This window comes from Acomys russatus, chromosome 21, assembly GCF_903995435.1.
Source record: "Acomys russatus chromosome 21, mAcoRus1.1, whole genome shotgun sequence".
Taxonomy (NCBI): Eukaryota; Metazoa; Chordata; class Mammalia; order Rodentia; family Muridae; genus Acomys; species Acomys russatus.
In genome coordinates, this window is record NC_067157.1 from 45,693,230 (window position 1) to 45,716,820 (window position 23,591).

The window sequence follows — 23,591 nt, forward strand, 5'->3', positions numbered from 1 at the left end:
ACATGACCGTCTTTGTGTTCCAGGGTCTAACCCAGTCCCTGACTCATGATAGTACTGAATAAATATTTACTGTACAAGTGACTGATCACATCAGAGGGGTGGGTGCTCTGAGTCCCTGGGGACAAAGATGTGTCTGAAGGCACGCCTTTCTCCTTGTGATAACATCACCGGCCATTTTCTAGGTTGGGAGACTGTGCCGTTAGATTTGTTGAGGCTGAGTTTCCTGGACACCCTGACTCACACCACTTAACTAGTAAAAAATGAGGTCATAAGCACTGAAGAGAAATTTGAAGAATTTTAGTGGGGGTTAAAGCATACTGCAGAAGAGTGCTGTGGGACCTTTACTTGGGAATGAAATATCATAAGTACAGCAATATTGTGACTGTGCAAAGATATGCCTTTGTGTAGTGTCCTGGAAAATGGCTGCTCCAGGCAGGGGCTTCCTCCTGGGTATGCAGTGGAACTCTAGCATTCGAAGGCCTGTTGTATAGGAAAGGAATAGCCAAGCATGTCCAAACTTGACATCAAGACACAATGTTGTCCTCTGCAACATTTATAGTTGCAAAACACGTAATTTAGTCAAACAAACCAAAAAAGAAAGTTGTTTTGTTTTGTTGTTGTTGTTATTGAAATCCTTAGTGTTTTAAGAAAGTTTACAGTTTTGTGTTGGGCCACATTCTAAAGTTCATGCAGCGCATAGCCCAGTATTGCACCCCCTAGGTTGTAGGCAGTAAAGGCTCCCGGTGTCTCCTTTGGAACAAGAGGCGTAACGATAAGACTTGTGCCTTTAAATATCACCTGGCGATAATGAGCTTGTGTCACCCTGTTGAATATGGTGGGGACCAGGCCCGGGCACAAGCATCTGGGAAGGTATGGGCCAGTGGGGACTTGGGGATCCCTTCTAACCCTGAGAATCAGGCCCTGCCTTGCTTACTCAGCCACCTTTGAGCAAGGCCCTCTGCCCACTGTGTACCCCACATAAAGAGCTCTGGACAGCAAAAGCCAAGACAGCCCCAACAGACACCACATCAGGCTGGTGATTCCAACTATTTTCAGTGCCTTGCTTGGTGCCACTCCCTAAAATGAACATTCTCAATGCTGTCACCTAGCACCCCTCCTTTTTGGTCATGTAGCCTTTCATTTTTTTGTACCTCTGACCTTAGCTTCCAGGTGGCCTGTGTGCTATGCCTGGGAACAATCCAACAAACCATAGCATGTATGCTGGGAAGGGGTGTGGGGGGAGGTGCGCTTTGCTCACTGCCTATGTCCTCAGATTTGGATCTGAAATCCCAGCTTGGTTTTACTAAGGTTGTCTCGGAAATGCAATTGAATTTGTCCTTCTTTTCCCCAAATCAGGATCACTCCCACCCCGCTCGGAGAAGGGAAGAGCACTGTCACCATTGGCCTGGTGCAGGCGCTGACTGCACACCTGAAGGTCAACTCCTTCGCCTGCCTGAGGCAGCCTTCCCAGGGACCCACTTTTGGAGTGAAAGGTACTTTCCTTAGCAACTAAGCTAGTTTTCAGAGCAAAATTGGGGGTTGGGGGTGGGACGGGGAATAAAAGTTCAAGCTCAACATAAAGCAGGGGAGATAGAGTTAAATGCTTGCCAAAGAGCTGGCTGTTCCATCCTCTGCACCCCCTGAGCACTCAGGACATAGCAATCACCCCAAGTTGAACCTCCTAGTGCATAAAGGCAGGCAGAGGTTGCTGCAGGAGAAGGAGGGGGTCTTCTGTGAAGCCCCAGGAAGCTGGTCCCTTGGCACCATTGCTCGGGCCTCCAGCCTCCAACAGTGTCTTCTGTATCACCCCCCACCTCCTTCGCCAAGCGATTTTGAAACCCTGCCCATCGTATCAGTGTTTTATCATCCCAGCCACAATGAAAGGTCTTTTCCTGTACACATATGAGCTCTTTAGGTCAGGCCCCAAGTTGCAGCTTGAGGGAGGAGTTGTATGGGGCCAGGGAGCTCTGGAGATGCAACAACTGGCTGTGCGCAGACAGAGCCGTGAGGAAATTCCTCTCTGGCTTAGCTGGGCTGATGTCTGGCTCCTTCCCCTTCATTACTCCTACTCTGCTGATTTATCATTAAGTCACCCCTCGGCCCTCACTGCTGCAATTACTGTGTGTTCTTGGCAGCTTGCGGTTTTTAACTGTATTTTATTTATATCGCTGTTACAAATATTAATAATTCCTCACTCATTAAAAGTACTGATCCCTCCTGGAGGGCCCTGAATTATGGGGCAGATTGAACGTGAGACTTAGAGCCGAGGAGCTATGGATTTACTCCTGGCTGTGTGTCACCTCTGCAAGGCTGTAGACAGCCTTTAATGTCCCTGAGCCACATCTGTAAGGGTACCAGGAGCATCTGCTCTTGGGAGACTCTACTGGGATAACATGGAAAGAACAGGGCGTATTGTAAAATGATGTACACTTGTGAGAGGCAAGTGTCTTCAGTAGAATAACTACTATAGGCTTTGTCTGAGGTAAATTTACGGGTGATGGGTTTTTTTGTTTTTGTTTTTGTTTTTTGTGGTTTGGCTTTTCTCATGCTGAGAATAAAACCCACAGCTTGAGAATGGCAGGCAACACTGGGCCACCACCCTCCCCCAACCTCTGCCCCACAGGCGGTGGTTTGGGGTCTCTCTGAGGGATGGTCTCACCGTGCCAACCAGGATGGCCTCAGGTGTGCAGTGGTCCTCTGGATCCTGCCTCCTTGAGTGCTCCACCAAGCCCAGCAGGTGGTTTCATGTTTTATTTTATGTATGATTTATATGAAGCATTGCTACATAGACCCTAAAATGAATGAATACAATGATATTATATCCTGACATACATGTTTTATAGTACTGATATTTGCTATATTGTATTTACCTTTGAGGCTGTTTTTTGATTCCTTTCAGACGTTTTGTTTATGTGATGCTAGGAACTGAACTTAAAGCCTCATGCCTATGAGGCAGTACTCTACCACTGAACTATATCACAACTCTTTTCTCATTTTTTTTTTTTAAAGCAGAATCTTGCTAAGTTGCCCACACTAGCCTTGCACTCACTCTGTGGCCCAGCAACCCGCTCTGTGAAATCCATGATGTTCCTGCCATCTTCTTTAGTAGCTGTGCTTGTAGGCCTGGGTCAACAGACACAGGGCTTTAACCTTTCTTTTTAAACAAAGAAGCAGAAGGCTGAAAACGCCATGGTTGGAGAGAGCACACTCTTTTTGTTTCATTTCTGTTCTGTGTGGACGGAATCTCTGGGCCTTGGCAGGTCTTCCTGTGGGTGTGAGCAGCGCCCTCAGGTCTGTGTCTACCCTGTAACTGAGCTTGGGGACTCACCTCACTGTACTTTCTATGTCGTCCAGGAGGAGCTGCGGGTGGTGGATATGCTCAGGTCATCCCTATGGAGGAGGTAAGGCCATGAGATACCCACGTGAATACCTCACACTGGTGGCAACAAACAGATATGCGTGTGCTACTCAGTGTGAATAAAATTCTTGTTTCATTAATATATATTTTTTCCTATAGCAAATGGATGCTAACCTAGCCCTGGGTTGGAATGTTTTATAAATAAATTATGTGTGTGCTTGCAAGCATACGTGTGTGCATAAGTGCGTGCATGTGTGTGTGCACGTGTATTATACTGTCTCCCTGAGTTCCAAGAAGATTCTGTATTCCCAAGCCCATTTTAGATGAGACACTGTCGTCCTGGGTCCCATCAGTCACTTCTTAGATGACCAAATTCAGAAAGAGGTGGACCATTCATTCTTTCAAGTGAGGCCAAAAGAAAAACCATCTCAGGGAAACTGGGCAAAAAGAGTCAATGGTGTTCACTCTTATTTCTCCAAGAACTCTTCCTTTTTCTCTCTTCCCTCCCATGCCTTGCCAAGACTTGTTTCCCTCACCCTGCTCTCTGCCCTGAGGTTAAAAAAAAAAAAAAAACAGCTCTGCCTGGTCAGGGGCCATGTAGTGTCACTAAACATGACCAGAATGCAGGGCTAGGGCAGGCAGACCCGGCAAGCTAAGTCAGAGGAGCAAGCAGAAGCCCAGCTTTCCATTCACAGCCAAGAGATGAGGTTTGACTTAAGGTGTCATACTCAGCCACTGAAGAGTCTTGACAAGAGAGTGACAGGGTCACCCTGGGTCTTGTGTAGTATTAATGATTTCAATCATAAAAACAAAATGTAGGATGGAATTTTCCACTTGTGCCTTCACGCTGCTACTCAAAATGTCGCAGATTTTTGGGGCTCTTCAGACCTCACATTTAGTAGTTAACGATGTGACACCTTGAAGGGGTGTAGCAGCCAGTAAACTGGCTCGGCAGCTAAACACACAAGCCAAGAACCCAAATAAAGGTGAAAGGAGGAAGCCAATCCCACAAGGTCGTCCTCTGACCTCCACATGCATGCTGTGATGTGCTCTCACCCCTCTCCCCACCATATACACACATGATAATAAGTAAAACTTGAATGAGTTCATTTTAGAAACTGTCAGGCCCATCAGAATGTGTTGTCTTTGATCTGAGGATAGAAGAATCACAGACTCCTCATGAGTTCTTTATGTCAGTTGGAAGGCCTTGACCTTGGTTTTCTGATCCAAGGTGTCTTGTCTCAGGATAAAGACAGATAATTAGCATACTGTTCTGTGGATACAGGCGGTATCCTTGAAAACTGTCCAGGCCGTCCGATACAAACGGAAAGATGTGGCGTTTCTTTCTAGTTCAACCTTCACCTGACTGGAGACATCCACGCCATCACTGCCGCCAATAACTTGCTGGCCGCAGCCATCGACACCAGGATCTTGCACGAGAGCACGCAAACAGACAAGGTAAGAGGGCTCCTGGTTAGCCATCTTGGGGCTTTTCAATCCTGCATCCTGGGTGACTTTGTGAAAGACTTTTAGAGGCCGTCGTATTCAAAATTTGGTGAATTTAACCCGTCACCTCACTTCCAGGGGAGGAGAGCTTCCCTTTAGTCAAATTCTCACTTTAGTCTTCATTATAATCTGATTCTCACGTTGGTTGATAATCACTGCAGGGCAGTTGGGAGAACTGTGGTGTGCTTGCTGACTAGGGCAAATATGGAGACGACTTATTTTCAGTTTCAAAGATAATTAGTACATCATTTGTTTTCACGATGGTCATAGATACATCGGTCCATCCGAAAGGGGATTGAACTTGAGTGGTGTTTGTTTGGTTTGGTGTTTACCCCCCACTCCCAGGGGTGGGGCCTTCCAGTACAGGCTTTGTGCGTGTTGTACAAGAGCTGTAATATTGCGCTACAGCCACGGCCAGCCATTTGTAAGACCGAAATTGCCACGCAACAGTCATGGACCGTGAAAGAACTCAGAGGCCCTTTCTAGCTTCACGTGCGTGAAGTTCCAAGAACCAACTCACACCTGAAAGTGACGGAGTTCCGGGTCTTAATTCCTCACAGGCATAGTTGAGAGAGTTACTTCTTGCAATGATTTGCCATGCTGACTTTTTCAATTATAATCTAGCGTATCTTTCAGACAAAATTCACGTAACTATTTGATAAGTTGTAAGGGTATAGACCAGGTATATTTATGCAAATTCTTTGTAATGTGCATCATGTCCACCTTACTAGGCTTTATTAAAATGACAGACTTTAAGTCTAGATTGTTTTTTATCATCCCTCAAATATTAATAGAGCCTATTTGGTTACAAATGCCATGACCTTTGTCTGTTTGTGAGTTATTGAAGCTCGTGGCTGCACCTGAAGCTAACCGTGGGGGTTATTTCTTCTTAGGCTCTCTACAATCGCCTGGTTCCCTCAGTGAATGGCGTCAGAGAATTTTCAGAAATTCAACTTTCTCGCCTGAGGGTGAGTTTCCAGTTAATAGAGGGTTTGGTTTGATTTGGTTTGGTTGTTGGGGGCCAGGTTGTTCTATATTTTTCAGAAAAGAATATTCAACTGGGCGTGGTGGCACACCCCTGTAATCCCAGCACTTGGGGAAGCAAAAGCAGGCAGATCTCTGTGAGTTCGACGGTAACCTGGTCTACAGAATGAGTCCAGAACAGCCAAATGCTACACAGAGAACCATTGTCTTAAAACAAAAACAAAAACAAAAACAATATTCTAGAAACTTGACTTGATTTGGGTTTTCATATTCTCCTTTGGTTATTAAACTAATCAGCGGTCTCAGCCTTCCTAATGCTGGGACCCTTTAATGCAGCTCCTTATGTTGTGGAGACCCCTCCCCAACCATAAAATTATTTTGTTGCTACTTCATAACTGTAATTTTGCTACTGTTATGAATCATAATATAAATATCTGATATGTGACACCCACCAAAGGGCTCAGGACCCACCAGTTAAGAACCACTGCTCTAACTAATATTAGCTCGGAATATCATACAGAGTGAAATCTGTAGATAAATCCCTATATCAAAGAGCTATGGAAATGATAACTCACTTTTTTTAAAAGGTCATATGGTTAAAAATTGTATTTTGTTTTACTTATTTTGTATATATGTGTCGAGGTCAGAGGACAGCTTACAGAAGTCAGTTCTCTGCTTCTGGGTTAACTCACTCAGTATGATCATTTCTAGTTCCTCTATTTGTCCAAAAATTTTGGGATTTCCTTGTTTTTAATAGCAGAGTAGTATTCCACAGTGTAAATGTACCACAGTTTCTTCATCCGTTCTTCGACTGAGGGGCATTTAGGCTGTTTCCAGGTATTTGACCACCTCCCCTTGGTGAGGAGGCCTGGTGGCACTCAAAGAAAGAATAAGCAGGCTACTAAGATGAGAATTGATAGCCTATGACCATATAGTGGGGGAGGAGGTCCCCCTCAATCATAGACCTAGGGGAGGGGAATAGGGTGAAAGTGGGAGGAATGGGAGGATACAAATGATGAGATAACAATTGAGATGTAATCTGAATAAATTAATAAAAAAAAAGAAACCTCAAAAAATTAAATTAAATTAAATTAAAAAAAAAAAAAAAAAGAAGTCCATTGAGCTATCTCCATGGCTTAAAGAATCTACTTTTGTCGGTGGTAGTGGTGGTTTGGTTTGGTTTTGGTTTTGGTTTTTTGAGACAGGGTTTCTCTGTATAGCCTTGGCTGTCCTGGACTCACTTTGTAGACCATGCTGGCCTCAAACTCACAGCACTTTGACTGCCTCTGCCTCCCAAGTGCTGGGATTAAAGGAGTGTGCCACCATGCACCCCACTACTAAGAATCTACTTTTTTTCGGGCTCCGTTTCCTCACACATGAGGTGGGAGAGCTGCTTTGCTTACCTATAGCGCCCTAGTTAACTGACACATCAAGTTTTTATGTAGCCTCTTCCTTCTGAAGACAAATGTTTTCCTGTGTGTAGAGAAAAAAGAAGAAAAAAATCACCTTTACAGTACAATTTATAACCAATAATTTTATTTGTTTGTTTTTTGTTTTGTTTTTTGAGACAAAGTTTCTCTGTGTAGCTCTGGGTAGCTTTATAGACCAGGCTTTCCTCACACTCAGAAATGTGCCTGCCTCTGTCAACCGTGATGAATGCTGGGACTAAAGGTGTGTGCCACCACCACCTGGCTGGCATTAGAATTATTTTTGAAACAGTTTTGTTGGATATTGTCTTTACCAAATTAAATCCATTAAAGCTTTGTGTTGTTTTGGCTTTATTTGTTTATTTTTTGACATGAGGTTTCACGAAGCTCAGCCTCAAACTCCTGATCTGCCCACCTCTGCCTCCCAAGTGCTGGGATTGCATGAGTGTACCACTATACCCAACATAAAATGTTCAATTCATTTTTTTAAGTCTATAGAAATGCACTCCTTTGAAACTTAGGCACACACTTTACTTGATGTGTGCATGTGAAAAGACAAATCAAGTGAACCATCAATTGTGACAACAGGTCACACACCTGCTGAGCTCAGTGTGCAGGGCCACCATCAGCACCAGCCACACAGGCAGCAGCAGGCTGCTGTGTTCACTGTGTGCTGCTGCTGACTTGGCCCCATTTTCAGATCATCATTTTAAGGTATTCACAGGTCCCCTGACTGTCCTCCACTTGTAGAAGACGTTGCTAATATGATTTCACCTAACCCACAGTTCACTCCGGGCTTTGTGTTTTTGTGTTTTTGTTTTGTTTTGTTTTGTTTTTTGTTTTTTGTTTTCCCAAGGACTTTACTAATTATGGGATAACACACCACACGGGATAATTCTGTTTGGGTCTTGTTTGGCTTTCTTGTTCTTATGGCATTTCTCCTCAACAATTAGAAACTGGGGATAAATAAGACCGATCCAAGTACACTGACAGAGGAGGAAGTGAGGAAGTTTGCCCGCCTCAACATCGACCCCTCCACCATCACATGGCAAAGAGGTAGGTGCTGGAGAAACCAGACAGCATGCAGGGCCAGACTGGAGAATGTGTTTGAACCCTAGCTCCTAAGTTCACTTCATTCACACTCAACCTGACATTCATAAATGCAATCTGTAAAAACTACAGTCTTACGGCTGCCCATCCCGGCTTCGTAATCTCACCATGGGTTTCCATTGCTGCTCTTCCCCACCACCTGTCTCTGGGCTAAAACCCATTCACTCCCTTCTTTTCCAAATGGCTGGGGATGGGCTGTGGTGGGAGCTCGGGGCGGGGGGGGGGGGGGGGGCTCGTCTGGCACGTGCAGGGCTCAACACCACAAGCAACACAACCTTCTCCAAATGTGTAAGGAAAATTTTCTCTTCTTCTTTCCATTTAAAGAATGTTTTTAAGGCAATGTCTCTTTTTCATGCCTACTTTGTTCCTCTCTTTTTAAAAAAGAAAAGAGAAATATATTTTATATTATTCCTTATTTACTTGTCACATTCAGGATCTCAATTGGGAGGGGAAAAAAGGAAAGAATTGGGGCTAAAGCCTACATTCTTTTTTTTTTTTTTTTTTTTGTCTTATATTTTGCTTACATGTATGTGTATATGCCATATATGTACAGTGCCCATGAACAGCAGAGGAAGATGTCAGATCTCCTGGAACTGGATTTAAAGGTGGTTGTGAGCTACCATGTGGGTGCTGAGACCTGAACCTGGGTCCTCTGAAAGAGCAGTAAGTGCTCTTAACTGCTGAGCCACCTCTTAGTCCCTCTTTTTTATTTTATTTATTTATTTATTTATTTATTTATTTTGCGTGCGGATGTGTGTGTGAGCATTAGTACACGTGTGCACATGGAGGCCAGCGGTTGGTATCACATGTCTTTCTGAACCTGTACTTAGACTGGCTGGCCAGGAAGCCAGCACAAAGGCTCCCCCTTTGCCTGCTGCTTCCCTGGGGCAGGGGCATTGCTGGTTCTTATTTGAGTGCTGGGAACCAAACTGGTCCTCATGTTGCATGGCACACGTTATCAGCTGAGCCATCTCCCTAGTCCCTTTTGTTTTTGAGACAAATTGTCAAGATGTAGCTCTGACTGGCTTAGAACTCGCTATGTAGACCAGGCTGGCCTGAGTTTGCCTCAGTCCTCTGCCTCTGCTCGCCCACCCCCCTAAGAATGTTAGTGTGTGCCACCATGCCTGGCTGTCTTTCTCTGAACATCTCTCTAGCTTTCATTTACAGTGCAGACTTTTCCCCCACATCTGGCGAGTGTTTCCAGCTGGGTCCTAGGTGCGTGTCACTCTGGCAGTCACACAATGCCGAGTGCCTCGTTCTCCCTCCAGACTCCCTGACTCTCTCTCAGCCACGACATCACTTCCTTTTCCTCGCTGTCAGTCAGTCGCTTCGGTAGAACAGTAAGCAAAGGACTGACCATGGAATTCGGCCTGGAGAGTGGCCACCACCCTGCTTGGCTATATGGTCTTAAACAAGGGGACTTCTCTGGGTTCTGGAGCCTTAAATATGCTCATGGAGTTGATGATGTCTGTACTATACAGAGATGTGGCAGTCACACCTGATGAGCTGTACGGGACACAGAAATGATGGGCGTGGCATATATTCCTGTACTGACTGTGGCTGACCTGTCCACCATTCTCCCACTTCTCTCCTCTTTCAGAGTATACTTAACCAATGCCTGAGCTATCAGTTACCTTCTAGCACATTCTCCTGTTTGCATTTCCATTGCTTAGTTCAGTAGGTTCCTGATGCAGAGATACCGGCCTGTTCCTTCCTCAGTCAGCAGGCGCAGGAGCACCCATCCTTGGCTGTCAAATCATCTTTAGACTGTTAGCACTACTGGCACCTAGCTTCTGTCTTCTCTCCACCAGTGGGCCTGCTTCATCCTCTTGCCAGCCTTTTCTTCACCATGGCCAAACCTGGCCTATCTATCTCCTTTCTAGGCTAGTCTTCCTCCCAGGTTCAGCCAGCCTCCCACTCTTCCTGAACTGTTTTCCCAGTAGCCCATTGAGCCACGCCAGTAAGAACTGAGTGTCTCCCAGCAGGCCTTGCAGCCAAGAGACAATGGCCAGGCAACTTTAGGGAAACCACTTCCTCAGTTTCCTCATCTGTATAGAGTAGCCCTTATCCTTACCAACTGAGGCCAGCAGTGCCTCAAACTTCAGAGGGTTGGTGACTTTGGGCAGCTAGCACAATAATGACAACCAAGTCTAATCAAAGCTCATCTGTTGTATTCACATCACCCATGCATAGCCTGAAGGATATTTTACAGATTATTTTAAATAATTTTGTATGTGGAGCTGTTTCAGGCTGCGGGATTTTTCACTAACGGCATTATATTAACACCCAAAGTCTTTTGGATTTTTGGCTGCTGAACCTGGAGTAACACCAGCCTCCCTCCGGGGAGGCTCAGCTGAAATGTGAACGCACGCAAACTCAGACGTGCCTCCCTAGCGACGCTCGGAGGCTAACACCTGGGTTATGGCATTTCTCTGTGGTCTTTGGCTTCTAAGATTAAGTTTAAAATCTCCTTGAGCACTCTCACAAGGATGCACTTTTTTATTTTAAAACAAATAATACTATTGTAAAGATTTTGTCAAAGTGTGTCAAAAATATTAAGCAATATTTCACAAAGCTGGCCATGCTAATCACAGTTTTGGTGCGCCTGAGGTTTCTGTACAGCTCTCTTACCATATGTGTGTGTGTGTGTGGATTTTGCTTCCTGCCTGACTCAGTCACCTCCTAAGCATGGTCTACTTTGTTGGTTCTTTCTTAGGATGGATTTTTCACTTAACTTGTTATTTTTCATGGTGCTAGAGGTTAAACTACAGCCTTTCGCATACAGAGCATATACTTCACCTTCCAGCTGCATCCCCAGCACCCAGAGTGGTCATTTTAAATGACTCTAGAATGTTCCTCTGGGGGTGAGCCATGACTTGTACATGCCACAAGTCTAAAATAGATCAACAAACAACATGAATATTTCCAGCATTTTGCTGGGGGCATTTTCAAATATATTTTTTAAACTAGAAAGATCCATTATTAAAATGCCATTATTTGCAAAACGTGTAGTCAACTTTTCAAAGACAGCTCTGAGCTCATGTTACTCCGTAAATTCTTTTACGGGTCCTTTTTGGTAAGAAAATAATTAGGCTGTGGAAATTAGTGTACTTTCAACTGTTGGAAGTGAAAGAGAAACTTTCAGACCAACTGGCATCCTCGCACATCCGAACTTGGGCCCCAACCTCAGGAATCATGGAATGTCACCTCCTCAGTGAGGACCAGCATGCCATTGGATTCTCTTAGAGAACACAGGAAGGATTGGAATGCTCTGTGGTTACAAATCAATTTTAATGGAAGTGACAACTTCAAAAGCTATCCCAGAAAAAATACGGACTTGTATTACTGTTTGGGATGCTAAGGAGAGGCAAATCTTATTGCTGAGGACAAGCCACCTGGGCCACAGGAATTCAGGCTGAAATGTGATAAGTAGTTTGGTTCCGATTAGGGAGTTAGTATGAGAATGAGGACTTTTCGTAGATGAACCAAATACATTTAAAAAAAAGATTTATTTTATTATTATGTATACAGTGCTCTGCCTGCATGTACACCTGCAGGCCAGAAGAAGGCGTCAGATCACATTACAGATGGTTATGAGCCACCATGTGGTTGTTGGGACTTGAACTCAGGACCTCTGGAGGAGCAGTCAGTGCCCTTAACCTTTGAGCCATCTCTCCAGCCCCGAACCAAAGACGTTTATAAGTACAGTTTCCTGGCTTTGACTGAGAACAAGTATAACCTGGATAATGAGACTAGAGCTTAAAGTACTGGACTAATCCAGGAACATGTCACAGGCGCAGGAGGGAAAGACTGGTCTCCGGGCACATATTATCCTCTAGGGGCCAGGAAATAGGCTTTGCAACATTGGGTACCCCAAAGCCCCTGCCCCTTAGCGAGCCCAACTCCCCAGGAACTCACAGACCTGCCTTCTCCCACACATGTCCATCTCCCGTCACAGGCTGAGCCCACATGCCCTGCCCGCTGTCAGTCCCTCGGTATCATGTCTCTGCGTCCCTACACTAGCACAGTGGCACGAAGGGATAAGGATGCCGCGTCTTCTGCAGAAACCAAATAATGGGCCTGCTCTGGGGTAGGGCCTGGACCTGCCACCCAGATCTTGGCTGGCACTGGATACTTGTAGGATCAGGAAGGCTCTGTGCTAATGGTTATTTTAAAATTGTCTTACAGTTTGGGTTTTTCTCTTAACGCAGATAGCACCCAAATAATTGAGACTGGACTTTTATATTTATTTATTAACAAGCTTTATGGCACAAAAATGAGCGTATTAATCTATTTTAACCCTCTAAGCTAATCTGTGTACCTCGCAGCTGAAATCCCTGAAATGCTTGTATTTTATGGCTTTCTCTGCTCCAGTTGCTCTCTCCTGATTTCTCTTTGACCTCTCCTCCTGGCTGAATCCTCACTTCCTCTCTCGCCCCTGCTCAGCCATTGGCTGTTAAGCTTCTTTATTGGCATATCAGAGAACAATTGGGATTAATATTTACACAACACTGAGACAGGAAATCCTCACAACAAGGATTGCAACCGGATATGGGGGCCCAGAAATCAGCATTTGAATTTTTACACAGTACACAATAGCATTGTACTGACCTCTCTGGGTGTTCCTCCAGCCATTGCCAACATTATAGCACTAAAGAGATTGAGTAGAACAAGTTAAAAGTCAACCAGCCCACCCACCCCATCCACACACACACACACCCCACAACTCCATGCACACACTCCACACACACCCACACACACCCACACACCCCACCCTCACACACCCACCCACACACGCGCACACACACACCAGCACAACCCCACCCCGCACACCAACTCCCATCCACACACACACACCCTGCCCCTGAGCCCCACAGCCTTCCGTTCATGCTGGTGTTCTGTTGCTCTCTGCATCTCATCCAAGGAAGTTCCAGGAGTCAGGCACTGGTGCCTGTGTACCTCCATGACCCTTCCCAGCCTGCACAGGACTGAATACAGAAAAAGCCCTCAGAACCTGCTCCCGGAAGGAAGGAATTAGCATGTAGCGTTATGCCACCTTTAGCTCTGTCTCTAGATGCCAGCTGTGTGCTCCTGCTGCTTTCTAAGGGCTTCAGCCACAGCTGTGTCTTGTGGGTTGGGATTGAATTTGCACGGCTCTTGTCGTATGTCATTGGTGCTGGATTCATACAGCTCCTTCCCCATGTGGAAGAATCCTGGTAGGTCACAATGCTCTACTGAGGCACTGTGAAAGGCACAGTGGCCTTTGAGTGATGCTATAGTTTGATCTAACTTTTTTTTTCTTATCTTCCCTTTGTGGAACTAAAATTTGAGTGGTCTCCTATTGACTTAAAATAGATGTGATCGTGAGGGGATGCCAGTCTCCAGGCAAGAGTACTACATAGCAAAAAAGGAGATGGTTTTGTTTCATGTTACTGTGTGCCTAGCATCTCAGGAGTGAAAGTAGTAGCCAGTGACAGTTTTGATGCAGCCCTTTAACCTTGCAGGTATTCTGTTTCTGTCTTTAAAAATAACAGTAGGGGGGCTGGAGTGATGGCGCAGCAGTTAGGAGCACTGGTTGCTCTTTCAGAGGACCCAGTTTTAATTCTCAGCACTGACATGCAGATCACAGCTGTTTGTAACTCTAGTTCTTGTGGATCCAACACCCTCATACAGATACACACGCAGGTGAAGCACCAATGCACATGAAGTTAAGTAAACTTAAGAAATTTTTTTTTAAGGCTAGAGAGATGGCTCAGTGGTTAAGAGCACAGTCTGCTCTTCAGTGGTCCTGAGTTCAATTCCCAGCAACCACATGGTGGCTCACAACCATCCCATTGTGAGACCTGGTGCCCTCTTCTGGTGTGCAGCTGTTCGTGCAGGCAGAGCACTATATACATAATAAATGTTTTTTAAAAATGTTTTAAGTAGAAGTTTAGATGTACTTGACTATGAGTGAGTGAAAGAGAGAGAGGGGCGGGGAACATGCAGTGGGGGGAGGAGGAGAGGCGGGGGATGCAGGCTCCAGGTCTCCAAGTATATAATCTCTGTTTCTGTTTTCACTGGTGACATATATGGCAGCAACATTTAGTAGCTTGGACCTCAGTTGTCACTGGGGACAGCACTGCTGTGTTTAAGTCACAAAGATGAGCGAAGTGTCTATTCTTCTGCCTTTGTTTCTTGGCATTATAAATTCGGTTTTTCTAAGCCAAATAGTTTTTACAGACAAAGTCTAAACCAATGCAATTCACACAATGAAGAGTTGCACCCAGCCGGGCATGGTGGTACATGCCTTTAATCCCAGTACTTGGGAGGCAGAGGCAGGTGGATCTCTGTAAGTTCTAGACCAGCCCAGTCTACAAAGTTTTTCCAGGACAAGAAAGGCTACAGAGAAATCTTGTCTTGAAAAAACCAAAAAGAAAAAAAAGAGTTGCATCTGATCTAATCACAGTCAGTCTCCTCCTACATTGCTGTCTTTCCTTTGGCTTTTCTTTATTGGGATAGACTGTGCATGACCCAAGAGCTACCATGTTAACCACGCACTACTGTACAACAGATAGCACTAACTACATTCACTAAGACTGCTCAGTCAACATTGCCTGTACCCAAAGCTCATGATCTCCTATAGAAGCTCTCAGCAGTAGATCCCCAACCTTCCTAATGTTGGAACCCTTTAATACAGTTCCTCGTGTTGCTGTGACCCCCAACCATAAAATTACTTTTGTTGCTACTTCATAGCTGCAACTTGGCTACTGTTACAAATCGTAATGTGGATACCTAATATAGGACCCCTAAGGGGTGGAGACCCACAGGTTGAGAAACACTGCCCTAGACCCATGAAACAGTAACATCCCTCTGCTGCTGGCCACAGCTGCTCTGTTTTCTGTGTCTGTGGATTTGTCTACTTTAGATCCATCCGGAAGGGAGAGCCATACAGCATTTGGCTGTGTAGTGTTACATTGTGAGTCAGTCCATTCATCTGCTGGTGGAAACTTTGTGTCTACTTTCCAGCCATTGTGAATAGAGCTGCTATGAGTATGAGAGCATGCACATCTGTTCAGGATTTTTTTGGATAACACATAGTAGAATTACTGGGCCATTTGGCTTTTGTATGTGTGAGAAACTGAACTGACTCCTCCCTGTGACTTTGGTGTCAGTGTATAATACACTTTCAGAACTCTACTTGTCCTTGCTGCCTAACCAAAAGCATCTCACCCTGGCCCACCATTTCCTGGCACACTGTCATTAAGACACTTACCACTAGCATCTGTTCTTTTTTTCTTGCTTATTTGATTCTTCAAGTGAAGCCAGACCTTGGCTCTTGCTTTCTGCTCCTTCTTCAGCATCTCCCAGCATCTCCTATATTTGTTGATTGACTAACTTACCTGTTCTCTTTCAGTGTTGGACACCAATGACCGATTTCTGAGAAAAATAACTATCGGCCAGGGAAGCACTGAGAAAGGCTATTCCCGGCAGGTAGGTGGCGCCATCTTCCCGGAACTGTCTTACCTTACCTTGGTTTCCACAGTCTCTGCTTTTGCTTCTGGTCCCTGACCCAGTGCTGGTGGCCCTCCCACTCTCTCGGGGTTGGTGTCTAGTTGCTCTTCTTATGCAAGGCTGGAGAGTACCACGGTTGATCTGGGAGTGACAGCATCGGGAGGCAGGAAGGCCCCAGTGTCCTCGGCCGTGTGTTTATGGCTCTGTTTCTGGGTAGACTCGCTGGGCAAAGTCCCATAATACAACAACTGTATGATGATGGGAAAGTAAAAGTTTCATAAACCAAAAGACAAGCACCCACTTATTAGGTTTAATAGCATGCAGAGTTCTTCAAAGGATAATAGCTTATTACTCAAAAGCAGACAATGGGGGGAGGGTAATTATGAATGCTACCTTCCATTTAATGGGTCTCTAATGTGGGATAGCAGCACTTAGGAAATATAAATTCATTCCATAATATTTTAGCCAGACACAACAGCCCTCTGATTTTTTTTTTTTAATAGTAAACTCTTTCCTTGGAAAGTTTTTAATTTACGGGCCTTACATTAAATTTTTATTAGTGGAAAAAAAGTAACTTTTATGGTAATAGCCATTTCTCAAACCAAATAGATTTTTAGGGACTTTTTATATATTTTGAATTCAAAAGTGGGGTGTTCAATGGGTAAAACACTTGCTGCAGAAGCATGAAGACCAGAATTCAGGTGCCCATGCCCCTATTTATGTTGCCTGGGCATGGTGGCCCACTTGTAGCCCAAGCTCTCAGGTAATGAAGATGAGATACTCAGGGCCAGTTAGCTATAATTGATAAGCTCTGGGTTCAAGAGAGAGAGACCCTGCCTCACTGTATAAGATGAAGCATGATCAAGGAGGGCATTCTTTGTTGAACTCACACACCCGTACACATACGTCTACATTCATGAGAGAAAGAAAGAGAAGGAGAGAAAGAGAGAGAGAGAGAGAGAGAGAGAGAGAGAGAGAGAGGGAGGGAGAGAGAGAGAGAGAGAACTAAATGTGGGGCTTGGATCAAGAAGCTTGACTAAGCCCATATACCACCCTTGTTGCCCCAAACTCTGGAATTTTCAACACACAAACAGATTTCATATAACCAGTATTATCCATGCTAGAAAGCCACAATCATTCCTGAAAAGTTTGGGTGTGGGTGGAGGGGGGGGTGGGAATTTGATTAATGGAGAGGACAACCTAGAATATAGAGAAAGGACCTCTAAAATCATAGGTGAGTCCTAGCTATCAGTTCAGGAGAAACCAGCCACCGTTCGGGGTCAGTGGTTGAGGACAACCCCTGCAAACTGGCCACACCTGGCCATGGCCTATACACATGTGTAACTCAGCCTGGGCACCTGAGTGGGATCTCAAGGGTAGGGACAGGGTCACTGCCCAACCCACAGGGAACCATTCCAAACAGATTGTGGGAATCTGCCATGCCCCTTGCCTGGCAGGTAAAGTGTCTCATTTAAAGAAAACCAGCACATAGTGACCCTGTTTTGAAGAGAACACAGTCTTTTGATATTTGTATGTTAAGCATCTAAAGGGTAGGGATGGGACCAGAAATGGCTCCACTGAAGGAACCAACAGCAGTTCACCCCACCTTGGGGATATGGGCACACAAGCTAGACTTGTCTGTCATTGTGTCCTCAGATATATGAGAGGTGACCTCAAGCCAGCAGTCAGCTCATATGGAAAGAAATATGTAACATGAAAACTGACCACGTCCTGGGAGGAGGAACTTACCTACCCAAGGAAACGAAATAGAAGACCCATGGCAGAGTCTGAGCAGAGTGTGGACTTTCCGTGTGGATAAAGGAGCCGTAGTGCCCAGTGAGAGTTGACGGATACTTCAAGAACTGTGTTAAGATCATAAAAGTAATACCATGCGTATCAACAGCTGTGATGTCAGCTTCAGTACACTAGAGAGGGACTCCTAGCCGGGGAACTATCTAGAATTGGTTCCCAGAGTAAAACAAGCAAACAAAAACAACAACCAAAAGGTCCAAAAGTCTAAGAAACAGAAAGCATATCCGAAAATCCTGAAGGCCCTAGGTTTGATCCCCCAAATACTATCACCCCCAATTATAAAGGTTCTAGCAGGGCATGATGGCACATGACTAAAATGCCAGCTCCAGGGAGGCTGAGACAGGAGAATTGCAGGTTTGAGGCCAGCTTTGGCTACCTAGAGAGACCCTATTTCCAAAAAGACCAAATGCCCTGGGGGGATTTGAACCTTGCTTCAGATTTCCAGCAACCCCATAAGGAAAGTCAGGTGTGGTAGCATGCACCTGTAACCCCAGCCATGGCAAAGCAGGGGCACAAAACCCTGCAGGAACTGCTCTACAGTCAGTGTGACTGTTCTCACACACACAGAGACAGGCAAGGAAACTCAGCTTTCAGTAGGAGTCTGCAGAGCACTGTACCTCAAAACAGTCTATTCAAAAAACCGATAGGCAAGGAATTTCTCAGTCTGAGAAAAACAACATTTTCATTTTAAAAGGCAAATGACGGAACTGAAGAGCGGGGCGGGCTAGAAAAAAAGAAAAGGCTTCTGCCCAGAAACATCAGTCTGAAGTTTCAGAACATGAAGGAATAAAGAAGAAATTATTAAGTGCTGCCACAGAGAAAAGGCCCCGATTACTCACAGAAGAAGAAAAATTCTCATCAACAACACCAAACGCCAGGTGGCCTTGGGGAAATTCATTCCAAGTTCTGCAGGAGAATGACATGGACTCTTCAGTGGAAAGAGAAAAACAAACAGCACTAACTTGGAATACATTAGAGTGAATGAGAACTTAAGAAAACGGGGGGGGGGGGGGCAGGGGGGGATAATCCTCCTGGAACGCTGCAGCCATTAACAGTCACTCTAGAGGAGAGGGGCTGTTGCTGACATAGTGCAGAGACCGAAGGAAACAGCAGCTCATTAGATATGCTTAAAAATCAAGTTCTTCAATATAAAACAGTGACTCATACAGAAACATTAAGACTGGTGGTCACCCGGGACATATGACAGAGGTCATGGTGTCTGACAAAGACAGTTAATATTCAGATACGGCTTGTCCCCAAACTCACCTCTCTTTGCTGCCTGAATCCTGCACCTGCGTCCCTTCCTATGGTACCACTTCTCATCCCCTCCTGAAAGCAGTTTCACCTTCTTTCTTTTTTTTTTTTCCAAGACAGGGTTTCTCTGTGTAGCCTTGACTGTCCTGGATTCGCTTTGTAGCCCAGGCTGGCCTTGAACTCACAACATCTGCCTGCCTCTGCTCCCCTGAGTGCTGGGATTACAAGCGTACGCCACCACAGCCCAGATCAGTTTCCCCTTCTTTACTTACCCCTGTACTCTATAGTTAGAGCCAACATTTGTCACAGTAAATAGTTGGTGTCAATAGATTGCTGAACAAATAAGTAGAGCAAATGACAGTTGACAGACATGAAAATTCCACTGTGAAATGGTATCTACAGCGCTACAGAGTAAGACAGTAGTGTGGCATGGCGCACGCCTGGGATCCTAGCACTTGGGAGGCAGAGGCGGGAGGATCCCTGTAGGTTTGAAGACAGCCTGGCATATATACTACCAGCTTAAATTACTGGGCAGATTGCTTATATTTTGTATTGCTTTTGGCATTTTTTAAGTATTAAAGGGATGTGGGGTGTGTGTGTGTGTGTGTGTGTGTGTGTGTGTGTGTGTGTGTGTGTGTGTGTGCTTACTATTTAGTGAAGGCTAATCTGGAACTCACTAGGTAGCTCACGATGGCCCCCAAATTCATGATCCTCTTGCCTCAGCCTCCCAAGTGCTGGAATTAGATCCACCATGATGCCAGCTTATAGTTTTAGAAGTAGAACTATTGCAAGTGAAGTGCTTGTATACACATTATAAATTCTGCAAGTTGCTTACCACATAGTTCATATTGCAAGAGTATTTCCGGCTCAGGTTACTCACAGAAAATAGTAACATTTTGGTCATTTTTATACACACACTATTTACAATGCAATACCCATTACAGGAACCTAGATTTCGTGCAGTGAAAAATTGCTTAATCTTAGAATGAGCCATACTGAAAATATAATCACTGAATAATAGCCATAGTTAACTTTCAGGCAATATTTTTCAGCAAATCAATATCTAATACAATCTCAACCAGGAAGGAGCCAGCAAGCTCCTTCCTTCATTTCCTCATCTGTCAGTGATGGAAATAGTAATAAAATGTTTGATACGGTAATGTCACCAGGGCAGAGCCATTGTGTGTGTGTGTTTGTGTGTGTGTGTGTGTGAGAGAGAGAGAGAGAGAGAGAGAGAGAGAGAGAGAGAGAGAGAGAGAGAGCTCGAACCTGTCTGACTCACACGCCCCCTGGGATCCTGAGAATTAAGGTGGAGCTTAACAAAGTGGCTTCACGCAGATGCTTCCCTGGTGGCTGGATAGCAGACAGAAGGAAGAGCGCAGTCCTTGCCCGCTCTCCATTCCTACCGGACTCTGTACAACCTGCTATTAGAGCCAAGAGAAAGGAGGAGACAGTCCTGGGAACTTTTTGAAGAAAGTCAATGCTCTCTGGCTTTCATTGCTGGGAGCCTTAAGATAGGATGGAGAGCTGGGCATGGTGGCACATGCCTTTAATCCCAGCATGCTCGGGAGGCAGAGGCAGATGGATTTCTGAGTTTGAGGTCAGCCTGGTCTACAAAAGTGAGTCCAGAACAGCCAAGGCTAAACAGAGAAGCCATGTCTTGAAAAACAAAAAACAAAAACAAACAAAAAGATAGGATGGAGCCACAGCCTCATGGAGCAGACACAGAATGGTCCCCTGCCGTTCTCTAGCTGCTGGGCCTAACCTGGGCTGAGATTGAACCCTGAGGAATGGACCTCATGCACAAGAAGCCCACAAGATGCTCTTTGTCCACTGCTTTTTGCTTATCTACACAGCCTGTGTGTCCAGGAGAGATGAGATTAGACTTAATTCCTACCTCAACAAGAAGGAGAGAAAGATCAGCAAGGTAGAGAGGAGTGTAAAGTGACCTCCCTCAGAGATGGGTTGCTATGACTAAAGTAGCCTATAGATCACTGACTAGCTCATTCAGCATGCGCTAACCCTCCTCACCCCCCACCCCCCACCCCCCGCCCCGGGTATTACAGGCTATTGTGCCCACTGGGCCTCCATCCAGAAGGCATCTTCCTATGTGGTCCCTGCCTTTGTGGCCAGATGTTCTAGTGATAATGATGCTCAGAAGACAGATAATGACACTAATCCTTTAGGGGATGGGAGGGGACCAAACCCAGGCCTTCATATGTACTAAGCAAGGACTCTACCACTGAGCTGCACCCCTGCCCTACATTAGAACTTAATTGTTAGCCTGAAACAGACTGCAGTGGCAAGCTGTATGGTACAGTGAGCAGCACCTTTCGCAGGCCTCACCCAGGGTGACTGCTACACGGCAAAGTACAGACAATATAGGCGTTCTAGAGAGGCAGTGTGCTCTGGCAGAGCCTGCCCACGGGGTGGGGGTGAGAGGTTGGGGATAGCCCCTAGTGGTAACTAATGAAACCTGGCTCCTTGTGAAAGTGCCTGTCCTGCTTTGCTATCTCAGGCACAGTTTGACATCGCGGTGGCCAGCGAGATCATGGCGGTGCTGGCCTTGACTGACAGCCTCGCCGACATGAAGGAGCGGCTAGGAAGAATGGTGGTGGCCAGTGACAAAGATGGGCAGCCCGTGACAGCGGAGGACTTGGTGAGGATTGCTGGGAGGCCCTGGGGCGCTTGCTGTCCATCAGGAGAATGAAGCGCTCCTACTTACACTGGCTTAGAGTGGGGATTCTGAGAAGTCCCGCGCACCCCGTAGCCTACCTCACAAGCCTCGCTGCTGCTTAATGCCTTCATTTGTATTAATAGAAGAACATATGAAATAGACTCCAGAGACATTGCGCCATTTTTGCCTGTCTCCATTCCTGCTTTGCCTTTGCAGCCTGGGGTGGGGAAGACACAGGCAGATATAACAATCCCAGGAGCATGGTCAGCTTGGGGATGCCCACCTAGAAGCAGGAGAGGGGACAAAGAGGACAAACCAGCCATGACCCTAGGAGTTACCCTGCTGACTTATATGTGTTTGTCTCCTCTGTAGGGCGTGACAGGCGCATTGACAGTTCTGATGAAAGACGCCATCAAACCAAATCTGATGCAGACCCTGGAAGTAAGTAGTTTCCCTTTTACTTATTTACAGTTTTTATTGACTTTTCTGTATGTATATGTATGTGTGCATGTTGGGTGGAGGTCAGAGGTTAGAGGTCAGAGGTCAACCTCTGCTATTATCCCTCAGGTGATTTCAACCTTAGTTTTTGAGACAGAGTCTTTTACTGGCCTGGAACTGGCTAATAAGGCTAGACTGACTAGCCAGTCAGCTCTAGGGCTTTGCCAGTCTCTGCCTCTCTGGCACTGGGATTACAAGTGTGCCAGCATGCCATGTTTTTTTTTAAATAGAGTTGAGATCGGGGGTTTCAAACTCAGATCCTTCATGACAGGGACTTTGCTGACTGAGGCATCTGCCCAGCCCTGATTTATGTGTGTGTGTGTATGTGTGTCTGTGTGTGTGTGTGTGTGTGTGTGTGATTGTTTCTAACATAGTTTTTGCCTTCGTTAGACTGACTGACCATAGATTACCAGACAATATGAACATCCCCAGCCAGTGTGAGTCTGGCAGAGTGTCAGAGTAGCTTCTTGGTCTTCTGAAAATTAAATTAATAAAAAGTTAAAAGTGAACTTATCAATTCTTCTTGGCTTTGGTTCAATTGACTTATGATAGGAACATAGAAAGTAAATAGCTTCCTAATGCATCTATGGGCGGTACCGCTGTGTTCATGTGATGTATATTTTAACATTAAGAGAAACCTTAATCTAGCATGATAATTATAAATTCTTTTGTAATTAATAAATTAGGTTTTTTTCCCAAGTAATATATGGTAAATCCTAAGAAGTGTTTTCTTAAGAATATATATTCAGCTCACTTTTCTGTTGACACTGTTTTTTTTTTAATCTTGTATACAAACACTGAAATTTTGTCTTGGTTTAGTTGCTTTAAAGTGTTTTAATCAACATATTATATATAGATATATTTATATACATAAGTTTCAGTCTAGTTTCTAAGTTACTAGTCATACTTATTTGATTTAGCCATCGTCCAATGCTTAGTATAGTCTCATCATGTCTAATTTTCATGATGGCATTGATTTTTAAGGTTATTTTAAGAGGTAACTTATTTGACTAATAAGCACAGACTTTGATTGAGATACTTGCATACATGAACTCTATACCTTGATTCTAGATAGTCATTTGGGAAGGGCTTCTGGAATCAGTGACACTGGGAGTCTGCATCCACCAGGAGCCTGAAGGTCTAATGTGTGGGCAGTGTTATAGTTTGGACACACCTATTGCCAGGGTCATAGGAGAGCACTGGGGAGCCCCTGCCTCACTACAGGTGGCCATGATGCCAACATTCTCAGTCTTAGCCATTCCTGTGAAGACCTTGGAGGATTCTGGGAAGCTGATGGACACCAGGTTCCACCATAGACTAAGAGGAGCAAGCATCTGGAGGAGGGGAAGGCCTGGATATTCCAGGCAAGCCTGATCCAGAGAACTTACTGAAGACTTAACACGAGAAAGTAATTGTAAGAGCCCAAAATATTCCCATGGAGAAGCCACACGTAGTGTTGACGAAGTCACCC

General features: G+C 45.2%; 1 protein-coding gene across 1 annotated transcript in view; it reads left to right on the top strand.

Annotated features, from left to right (window-relative positions):
- Positions 1 to 23,591, top strand: part of Mthfd1l (methylenetetrahydrofolate dehydrogenase (NADP+ dependent) 1 like) — a 184,621-nt gene that overhangs the window by 60,882 nt on the left and 100,148 nt on the right. Inside the window, exons 12-19 of the mRNA XM_051164179.1 lie at positions 1,357 to 1,493; positions 3,355 to 3,401; positions 4,709 to 4,816; positions 5,758 to 5,832; positions 8,229 to 8,331; positions 15,782 to 15,858; positions 21,464 to 21,604; positions 21,995 to 22,063. Of these exons, the coding sequence (XP_051020136.1) occupies positions 1,357 to 1,493; positions 3,355 to 3,401; positions 4,709 to 4,816; positions 5,758 to 5,832; positions 8,229 to 8,331; positions 15,782 to 15,858; positions 21,464 to 21,604; positions 21,995 to 22,063 (757 nt within the window). The remainder of the gene's footprint in view (positions 1 to 1,356; positions 1,494 to 3,354; positions 3,402 to 4,708; positions 4,817 to 5,757; positions 5,833 to 8,228; positions 8,332 to 15,781; positions 15,859 to 21,463; positions 21,605 to 21,994; positions 22,064 to 23,591) is intronic.